This window comes from Periplaneta americana, chromosome 7 (assembly GCF_040183065.1).
Source record: "Periplaneta americana isolate PAMFEO1 chromosome 7, P.americana_PAMFEO1_priV1, whole genome shotgun sequence".
NCBI lineage: Eukaryota > Metazoa > Arthropoda > Insecta > Blattodea > Blattidae > Periplaneta > Periplaneta americana.
This window is the reverse complement of record NC_091123.1, coordinates 91078399-91089753: the sequence shown is the minus strand read 5'-3', so window position 1 is coordinate 91089753 and position 11355 is coordinate 91078399. Positions and strand designations below refer to the sequence as shown.

Below are 11355 nucleotides of genomic sequence, written 5' to 3'. Positions count from 1 at the left end.
GTCATGCTCTGTTGCAGTACAGAATAAAGCAACAGCTGTTCTTCTAGGCCATTCTGGGAGTGCAGTTAATAAAGCTTCCTTCCAAAGTTTATCTGATCCTCCAAATTAACTCAGAGAGCTTCTCTGGCTTTGTGTCGGATGTTTACAGCTGCTCTAAAGTATGGGATTGTGCAGAGAAAAGTTTGGAGAATATGCATTCCCTTCTTAGCCAATGAATCTGACATTTCATTCCCTACAATGCCGCAGTGAGACAGTATCCATTGTAGGAACAATTTTTTGCCCAGGTTATTAATCTCTCTGATGATCTTCCTGCATTGTAGTACGTCATTGTTGACTGGAGGTTTCAGGTATTTAGCAATTGCAGATATAGCTGTCTTAGAGTCAACTAGAATGACACCATTTATAAAGGATGTAGACCTGCAGGTGAGTTGGTTCAAGGCAGTTTTTATGGCTCGAATCTCTTCATCAAATGATGTAAAGTTTTTTCCAAGAGTGAGATACACTGAGAAGAGTTCGCAGTGGGCTCCAGCTCCGGTATTTCCATTGATGGTATTGAAAGGTTTTTTTTTTTTTCATATTTAATAGGACGATGTTAGTGGATTTCTTAGCCAATATATCTGCCTGTTCATTACCATATATCTTGCAATGGCCTGAGATCCACTGTAGGAAGACCTGCTTGTTTTTGGTTCTAAGATGTTCGATGGCAATTTGACATTCTTGGATCTTAATAGAGGAAGGGTCTGCAGAATATGTGGATTCAATAGTGGACTTAAAGTATCACCACGCTTTTGAACTTAATGTGTAGATTGCTGAGCTGGGATAGTGCTATTCGAATTGCAGGAATTTCGCCATTATATGCTGATCCATATGTACCAACTGGACTACAGAATGAAAATATGTTGCTATATACCCTTGCTCTAATGTTGACATGATCTTTCATCTGGAACCCGTCTGTATAGACGTGAAGCCAGTCATCTCTTGGATATCTACTGTTGATAGTTTCCAGTGCAGGCTGCCCAAGCTGTTCTTGATTGTATTCTTTTCTAAAAACAGTTTGTATGAGTTCAAGAGAGTAGTTAATTGGTGATAGGTGAAGTGGGTTCGTTGATTTTAGGTGTATATTGTTACATAGAAAAAGTTAACATGGAATGTAATCATTTGACTATAATACACTACGACCTCATCTCTGTTTAATGTAATGTTATTGTGTTCGTTGTTCATTAGAAATTATATTCAAAATAAAAAATATAGTTTTCATATATAATTATATGCTCTGTTTTGCTAATTATTCATAGAATGGACAAAAAGGATTTTATTTTTGCTTTAAAATATTTTTTTGTCTTTTGCAGGCTTTCGTGTCATCTTTAGTTATGAAATTGCAGTTATATGTCCAACAAGTTAACAGTGCATTGGAAGACACAAGTCAGCAGGTATAATGAATTCTCTGTTAAACAATGCTGATACTATCAGTAAGTGAATGATAAAGCTTTAATTAGCAAGAGGAAAATTAAAAATTCAAAGAAAAGTTGTTACAGTGTCTTCCATTCAGCACATATCTCCCAATTGGTAGAAATCTTACGTGTTGATAAGTACTGTGCATACATTTAGTATCTCTGCAATGGTGAATAGCGGCAAGTAGCTATAGAAACGCCTGGTAAGTTGGCAACAGGACTGGCTCCTCTCCGCATACAGTTAGTGACTAAATTGTATTATTTGCATTTCTTTTCTGAATGATTATAATGTGAAATTTGATTTCTAATTACATTGAATAAATTTACTCACTTCACAGAAGAAACTGGAAATGCTAATCTCACAGAAGATGGTAGAAATATTGACCTCGTTGTTTTAGACACTGATCCATCCTTTTGCACTTATTTCTGAACGCTTTTTCCATTTTTTCTGATGTAATTGAGTTAACAGAATTAAAGATTTCAATTTTAAGTTCATCAGTTGTCTTGGGATTAATTTTGGATACAGCAGATTTTGCCACACTCCTCAAAAAAAATACAGGAGTCAAGTCTGGGCATCAAGATGGCCAGAGGCCTTTCGATATTATTCGATCTCCAAAGAATTATTTTAAAACCCTCATCATCTGAGTAGATGTAGGATTGTGCAGTTGCGTTATCCTGCTGAAAGAAACAGTTATTTCTGAAGAACACTCTTCTCAGTTGACAAAACTTTCGAAGAAGATAGGCTCTATGATTCTTGCTGTAGATATTGCAATCTATATCTCTATCTTCACTGGAAGTAACAATGTTTCTTTCACTGCTAGTGGATTGTGTGAAGATCAAATATATGAATTTTGTGCATTATAATATGCCTAGTTAGGTGAAACTATGCTTTGTTAATTAAAAACGTGGAGCTTAATACTTCAAATCTATGCCAAGTTGTAAATCTTTGAAACCATTCACAGTACACAATTTTTTAATGAATCATATAGGAAGGAGAAAAATTTGCTCATAGGCCTGCAGAGCCATACAGCGTATGGGTGTCTAAGTTTTGTACATGGAGATGTGTACTAATCTTAGATCTTGCTTTTAAATATGGTTCTGGATTTCAGCACTGTAGAGTTGGACCATTTATGTTTGTGGACATTAAAGAATTTAATACAACAGACAAAAGTCAAAATTCGCAATGCATCTAATAGAGCAAGGACATGAACAAACTGATATAAATGACACGTTACAGATTATTCAACCCATGAACGATAATCCACAAATCCACATTGCCGAAGAATTTCACATTTCACAAGTGGTATTCACAATCAGCCATGACGTGAACAGAGATTGATGAAATAAAATATTATTATTATTATTATTATTATTATTATTATTATTATTATTATTATTATTATTATTATTACTATTATTATTATTATCATTATTATTATTATTATTATTATTATTATTATTATTATTATTATTATTATTATTATTATTATATGTAATACACGATTCCGCTCTCAGTTTTCTGTGATTTTTCAGGTATTGCAGAGTCTGCCTCGTGTAATGAGAGATACAGAAATTCTTCACCAAGAAGCATTACTTCTACGTGACAAAATGCATTCAGTAAAACAAGAAATCGCCAAAGTACGTAGAATTATTATGTTTATGTTACAGTGATAATAATGATAATGATAATGCTAATTACAAACTGGTCATGATCTTTATTGGAGCAATATAGTTTACAAAATATACAATTTCTGGTTACTCCTTGCATGCGTTATAATTAGACAGTAGCCATCTATTTGTTTAAAACCATAATTAATCATTCAAATGTTACTACTTGTTTAATTTTCGAGCTATAACCAATGGCATTTCCTTAGGATATCTATATTGAAAAAGACTCTGGGATAATAGATGATTAAGTTGTTGCGTGGTTGAAGGAATGAACTTCATATTAAATTAATACAATATTTATACTATTGAGCTCTATGTAGGACATAGATAGAATAAGATTTTGTATGTTCATTGATGGAATATAAATCAGTTTTGATGTAGAATATGGCTGTCCCACACCAAGTGTAAGAAGAATAAATGTTATGAAAAGACTCCAAAAAATTGGGGAGCTGATTACCAAGACATCTACTTGAAGATTTAGTGAAGAACTGTTTTCAGAAAATGAGAGGAGTGATAGTTGGGGGAAGAAGAATAAAGTGCATATAAGATTTGCGGATAATATGACTTTTCTTAGCAGAAAAGGAGATGATACTAAGCGATATGCTACTCGAGCTAAATGACAGCTGTGAGCAGTGTGGGATGAAGATAAATGCAAACAAGACGAAGACCATGGTCATAGAAAGAAAAGTAAAGAAGGTAAACTTGCGAATTCTAAATGAGATAGTAGAGAAAGTGGACAGCTTCAAATACTTGGGGTGTCTATAAGCAGTAATTGCCAGGAAGTCAAAAGGAGAATAGCAAAGGCAAAGGAAGCTTTTAATAGAAAAAAAAAACATTTTCTGCGGACCTCTGGAGAAAGAACTAAGGAGGAGACTAGTGAAATGCATGTAGTGTGGAGTGTAGCATTGTATGGGGGCAGAAACATGGACATTACGACGAAGTGAAGAGAAGCAACTAGAAGCATTTGAAATGTGGGTATGGAGAAGGATGGAGTGTATGAAATGGACAGATAGAATGTGTTGGAAAGGGTGAATGAAGAAAGAATGATGCTGAAACTGATCAGGAAATGGAAAAGAAATTGGTTGGGTCACTGGCTTGGAAGAAACTGCCTACTGAAAGATGCACTGGAAGAAATGGTGAACAGAAGAAGAGTTATGGGCAGAAGAAGATATCACATGATAGACAACATTAAGATATATGGATCATATGCAGAGACTAAGAGGAAGGCAGAAAATAGGAAAGACTGGAGAATGCTGGATTTGCAGTGAAAGACATGCCTTGGGCAGAACACTGTGAATGAATTAATTAATACCTGTAAAGCTACAGTCAGATCAAAATTGGATTATTATAATGCAATAGTCTACAATGCTCGAAGTCCTGTTCAATCCTCAGCACTCTGAATTTCTCTTGGAGACTTTCGGACTAGTCCATTCAGTAGCATTCAGATTGAATCAGATGAACTACCATTTTCAATAAGAAGATAACTAAATCTTGATAAAATTATGCTTTCATGATTGCACTTATGCCCAATTCAAGAGTGTATTGTTATGTTTTCTCCAGTGAACATTACGAGAAATTTGAGTCCAAGCAGAATCTATGTCTTTTCACCTTAGTATTATTAAGTTTCTGCAGGAATTAGGTCTAAATATACTGTAACTTTTCTACCAACAATAATGTAATTTTATTGTTTCAACAATAGTCACTTTATAATTTAGTTTAAATACTCCCGTCAACAATGGGATTTCCACACCACACAGCAACACAGTATTCGTTATTGCACTCCACAGACGACAATGACAATTTACTTGGATTATTGAGAACAACAATGTATTGCTAATCTTAACTAATGTTCACAAAGCACTATTTACAACACAGAACTATCAGTTCTCAGTTCACAGTTCGTTTGCCTTGGCTAGTTCTTCTAGTTCAGTCACTCGAGTTCACTGTATCTCGAACCCCAGACCTTCAGAGACAGTCCACTGAACTTCGAACTCAGGTCCCCCAACTGCAGTCCACTGCACTCAAACTTAGGACTTCGAACTCTCACACAGCTGCGGACACACTCAAGTCGAACTCCGGTCTCGAAGCTGGCTTCACTGCTACACAAGACTGGCTGGCTTGCTGTCCAACGACTATAACAACAACTAATGGACGCGTGTCTTTATGACGCTAGTCTGCATCGGGCCCAACTGCGCAAGTTCACTCGTGTGTCGTATTTTATAACCAAACCATAGTTTCTGGGGAGTACGATTTCGCGATCAATCGACAGATGCCTAGAAAATGGCACCTCTAGAATTCTCTGGATTTCTCCCCTCACTGCCGTGGTCGCCGTCTCTCCTCTCCTCTCTACGCCATAGCACATGCCCAGGAAGCAGATGCATGCGCAGCTTCATTTGCCGCACCGAGTCACGACCTACCTTGCCCTCCTTCTGCTGGTCGTGAGATCGTTTCCCAGCTGTCACATTGTTCCCTCCTTAGGGCTGCTCGTCCCAGGCAGTCCCTTGGTAGGCTGCTAATTGGTCCAGATGCACCACCATCATCTTCCCTCGGGGTTGTTGCTGGATGCGGTACAGAGACCTGCATCAGAGCGAGCGCGGGATATCGTTATCAGTCCAGGAAGGCACTGACGGAATGAATAGCAATCATCTACGAATATTTCCGATAAATCACGAAGTAAAGAAACACACCGAGCGATCGGGTCTGAGGACGAGCGCTCGGTGTTCATGAGTGCTCTTCCGGTAGCAGTAAGCAGTAGGTGAATTGTAGGCTTGGTTAATCAGTATGTTACATCAAAACGAATGTTGAAGATGATTCAATAGTATCGACGTCGATCTCAAGCAGATGCTCGGACACCGTCTCTGTTGATGGTAAAAAATTACAAGACACGATGTCGAAAGTATATACCGAAAGTAAAATAAAATTAGCAGAGTCAGAGTATTGGAAAAAAGGGAAAGCAGTTACTAGCTCTGCTTGGACTAAATTCAGAGAAGTAAGGGATAAGAATACCTTAAAGTACATAGGATTGTCCACACCAGGTGGCCCGGGTTCGAATCCTGGTCGGGACAAGTTACCTGGTTGACGTTTTTTCCGGGGTTTTCCCTCAACCCAATACGAGCAAATGCTGGGTAACTTTCGGTGCTGGACCCTGGACTCATTTCACTGGCATTATCACCTTCATTTCATTCAGACGCTAAATAACCTAAGCGTCGTAAAATAACCTACTAAAATAAAAAATATAAATATTCCCAAGTTAGTATGAGTAAAGTTCATACTACGTCCGAGATGAAACAAAATATATCGCTACTAATTTATTATTTGCATTTCATACATCGATAGACATTTTTAGTTATCACGTATTAAATTGTAATTTGTCTGTTTTATATACGTTTTATAGTAATATAACCAAACATTTCATTTGCATTTACAGTAATTATCACGATTAATTGTTAAACTAAGTAGGAATGAAATATATTTATACAGAAAATCATTTCAGGCTATTTCAATCTAAACAAAGAAAAATGTGTAATTAATTAAATTTCCACTAAATATATATAATTGTTGAGAACAATCGAATGATTTCTATAATGATTATTCCATTGTAGGATGAAATCATTCGAATGCATGAATGAATTGTTCAATAAAATTGCAGTATGTTGATTACTCATTCTATACGTAGGTCTATAGTCTGAGAGCAGCGCTCTTTTTTCTTATCGCCATGTAGGTCAGGTGTTTAATTTAATGAAGATCAGGGTCAGATTCTGGGGCTGTTAGAAGAGTCAGTACGCAACACCCACACAGAACATTCAAAGCTTATCATTCTATTGTTGCGTCATATGATTCTGAACTCGAAGCTCTTATCATTATAAAATGGAACATATTCTGTTATGCGAGTACATATTTTGTATAACTTCATACGGCTTGTTGTGGTGGTAAGCAAAGTTAATGAATAATCGAGTGATATTGTGAATATTTCTATTATTTCGAATGGTTTTGATAATCAAATAATTCGAATGAATTCATTCGATTTCTACCAATACTGCACTACGTAGTACTGTAGCATACTGCTTCGCATACAGTCGTTGAAGCGAGCGCTCGTTCTGACAGGGAAGCGATCCCCCGGTCGATCTCGAGCGAGCGGAGGCCAAACCCGAGCTCGAGCGATTACACACGAAGAGCATTCGGTAAAACCGATCTCAGATATCGTTAAGCATCGCTCTCTTCCAGGTCTCTAATGTGGTACACCACGTCGTTGATCCAGGTCACCATGCGGTATGGTCCATCCCAGGCACACTGCAGCTTCGGTGATTTTCCTTTGGTCCTGGTAGGTCGATACAGCCACACCAGGTCGCCCCCCTGGAATCCTGCAGAGTTGGCTAATCTGACGTAGCGCACTTTCATCCTGTCGCTGGCCATCTTGAGGTGCTCTCTGGCCAGTTGGTGGACTCCATTCAACTTCTCGGTCAGTTCTGCCACATAGTCAGTCGCTGGCTGGTCGGCGCAGGGTGGCGTGCCAAACAGCAGATCACAGGGCAGGCGCAGCTCTCTCCCGAAGACCATGTTTGCTGGTGTCATTCCTGTTGTATCATGGACCAACGCTCTGTAGGCCAAGAGGAACAGTGGAACTCTGGCATCCCAGTCTCGCTGATGGTTGGACACCACCTTCCGCAGGTGCTCCTCCACAGTTTTGATGTAGCGTTTCCACCATGCCGTCAGACTGTGGGTAGAATGGAGTAGTCCTGGTTTTATGCACCCCCAGATGCTCGAACAATTCTCCCATCAGGTTGGATTCGTAGTTGCGCCCCTGATCACTATGTAGTTCTCAGGGCACCCCAAATCGGCAGATGAAGTTGTCGAGCAGCGCATCTGCCACTGTCGAAGCCTCTTGGTTGGGAATCGCGTACACCTCTGGCCATTTTGTGAAGTAATCCATGTCTACTAGCAGGTAGCGGTTCCCTCGATCCGTGACCGGGAATGGTCCAGTAATGTCGATGGCGATTCAAAAGGAGCTCCCACGTTATACTGCTGCATGGCTTCCCTGCTGCGTGTCCTTAGTCCACGACTGGATGCACATGTGTCGCACCTTCGGCACCATTGTTCCGTGTCGGTTCTCTGATGCAGCCAGTACAACCTCTGCCTTAACTTGTCCAGCGTCTTGTTGGCTCCCAGGTGGCCTCCAGTCACTCCAGCATGAGTCTCCTCCAGCACTTCCTTCACCTTGCTCCTGGGTAGGACAAATTGTTCTATGCGGGTCCTTCCATTGGCCGACTCCCAAATCCTCTTCAGGATACCATCCCTGACAGTGAAGGATTCCAACTGGGTCCAGTAGCTCTTGTAAGTGGTGCTACTGTTGGCGATATCGGCCCATACTGGTCTCTGGCCGGACTCCACATCACGGAGTAGCTGTTCGATGTTTGGGTCCTCCAGCTGCTCCCTCCTTATGGCGGCATTATCCCATCCTGGGCTCGGCTGGGCGGCGATTGCTCGGATTGCGTGGGTGCCATCTCGTTCTTCTACTTTCAGGCAATGTTTTCAGCCATCTGGGCATGGGCGTCGTGATAAGGTATCAGCATTGGAATGTTTCTTCCCTTGGCGGTGTTCGGAGGTGAAGTTGTACTCCTGCAGACGTTGAACCCAATGGGCGGTCTGCCCCTCTAGATTCTTGAAGCCCAATAGCCAGGTGAGTGCAGAATGGTCTGTCCTCAGATGGAATTCCTGGTCATACAAATACTTGTGGAAATGCTTCAGGGCTTCCACAATGGCAAGAAGTTCTCTACGTGTTACACAGTAGTTTCTCTCAGCCTTGGATAGTGTTCGGCTGAAGTAGGCAATCACCCTCTCTTGCCCGTCCTGTTTCTGAGAGAGTACTCCGCCGATGCCTACGTTGCTAGCGTCTGTGTCCAGCGTGAACTTCCTTCCAGGGATGGGATATCCCAGTACAGGAGCAGTGCAGAGCGCCTCTTTCAGTGACTGCAAGGATGACTCCGCCTCGTCCATCCACTGGAATTGTCGTTTCTCCTCGGTCAGGTCGGTTAGAGGCTTAGCGATGTTGGCATACCCAGCTATGAACCTTTTGTAATAAGTGCAGAGGCCGAGAAAGCGGCGCAACTCCTGTTTGTCCCTCGGTCTCGGCCATCCTCTGATGTCTTGTAGCTTCTCCGGGTCCGTGGCCACTCTGTTGGTCCCTACTATGTGCCCCAGGTAGCTGACCTTCTGGAACAGATGACATTTCTTCGGGTTCAACTTCAGCCTGGCTTGTCGCAGTCTCTCGAACACTTTCCTCAGGTTCGACAGTTGTTCGCCGAATGTCTTTCCGACCACGATGACGTCATCAAGCTACAGCAAACAGGTGTCGTATGTCAGGCCTCTCATTACGGACTCCATTAGTCTCTGGAATGTAGCCAGGGTGTTGCAGAGGCCGAATGGCATAACCGTGAACTGCCATAGTCCCTGGCCTGTCGAGAATGCCGTTTTCTCCTTGTCCTCAGGATGTAGCACCACCCGCCAGTATCCTGACTTGAGATCTAACGTCGAGAACCACTCTGCTCCGGCCAGGGTGTCCAAGGTGTCGTCAATTCGTGGAAGGGGAAAGCAGTCTTTCTTGGTGACGTCATTCAGTCTTCTATAGTCCACGCAGAAACGCAGGTCCCCATTCTTCTTCTTCACCAGCACCACAGGTGATGACCAAGGGCTGTCGGATTCCTCGATGACCCCTCTTGCTTTCATGCCCTCCAGTTGACTGTCAATCTCCCTCTGTTTAGCTTGAGGGACGCGTCGAGGAGGTTGTCTGATTGGGCGAGCATTTCTGGTGTCGATGCGATGCTGAACTTTCTCCGTTCTACTGTAGTCATTTTCAGACAGACTGAACACGTCCTGAAATTCTGTCAGTAGATTGTGGACTTGTCTTCTTTCTCCTTTGCGTAAATTCTCCGCCAATCCTCGAGCCAGCTCTTTCAGTGATGGGTCTAGATCTAGACGTGGTCGGTGATACTCCTCGTTATCTGCCAGAGACTTCACAGAAGCCACCGGCTCGATGCTACCTAGTACAGTACCACTAGGCACCTCCTTATCCCGATTGGTGACATTCAAGACCCTCACCGGTACCACCTTCTGGTTCGGGAGTAGGGATCTTGCCACACAAACCCCATCTATCGGAGTTGTTTGCAAAACGAGGAGCAGGTTTCTTTTAGGCTGTCTGTCCAGTCTTGCCGTCACCACCATCTCGCAGCCTGCTGGGATTGTCACATGATTCTCCAAGGTGAGTCTGCTGGCCATGGGTTGGTCTTCGACGTCCCTCAGGAACACTTCATCCTGATCAAAACGGAGGATACGGCGCCGGACGTCCACCGTTGCATCGAAGATTCGCATGGCGTCGAGTCCCAGGATGACGTCTTCAGTGATGTTGGCGACGAAAACCTACATCTCCAATCTCCTCTTTCCCAAGGTCAGATCCAGGAAAACCTCTTTTTGGATGGGCAGGCTCTTGCCTGAGGCAGTACGTAGCTCATATCGCCGCAGCGGCGTCCTCCCAAGTAGGCCACGTACGACTTCCGGTCTGGCGATAGTGAGCGACGCCCCGATGTCTACCAGCACTCTGCATGGGTGGCCTCTTATCCATCCATCAGCAATCAGCCCATCGTCGCATCTTCTATTAACCGTCTTCAAGATCAGCCGAGGGGATGGTGATGACGGCGCCGACGTGCCCCTCATCGCATCGGCCCCTTTTAGTTTTCCTGTTTGTGACCAGATCGGTCACAGTCCCTCCTCAAGTGCCCAGGTTCGCCGCAGGACCAGCAGGTGGGCACTCCTCATCTTCGTCGCTCAGGTGACTTTGGTTGACGTTCCTCGACGTCGGCCGCTGCGACGCTCCTAATCTGGTGCGATGCCGAGACGTTCGCCGTCAACTTGGCTGCCTTCATCCTGAGGGCCGCCGCCAGAGCTGCGTTGATGGTGCGATGCTCAGCCAAGAGGAGCTGTTGCCTGATCTCGGGGTCTCGAACTCCGCTGCCGAAGGTGTAGGTCGCCTCTCCAGCGACGAAGTTACGTGGTAGGCCCCTGAGGGCCTTATGAGCCAGTTGTTCCACTGCCATCGCAAATTCTTGCAGGGACTCGCCTGACTGTTGGACTCTCGTTTTCAGTTGGGTCCTGAATGCTGCCGCAAGTTGGTCACCGTAACGTAAAGGCCGCCATTATCTCAGCGGCTGTCCCATCTTCTGGAACGCTGTGAAGAATCTCCGAC

The 11355-nt window shown here is 43.0% G+C and overlaps 1 protein-coding gene across 3 annotated transcripts in view; it reads left to right on the top strand.

Annotated features, from left to right (window-relative positions):
• Nucleotides 1-11355, top strand: part of Cog7 (conserved oligomeric Golgi complex subunit 7) — a 95051-nt gene that overhangs the window by 15611 nt on the left and 68085 nt on the right. For 2 of the 3 annotated variants that reach the window (XM_069831039.1, XM_069831037.1), the window contains exons 3-4: nt 1350-1430; nt 2985-3089. In XM_069831039.1, coding sequence (XP_069687140.1) covers nt 1350-1430; nt 2985-3089 — 186 coding nt within the window. Of the gene's footprint in view, nt 1-1349; nt 1431-1496; nt 1655-2984; nt 3090-11355 lie in introns of those variants that run through there. The other variant, XM_069831038.1, reaches the window with a different exon arrangement.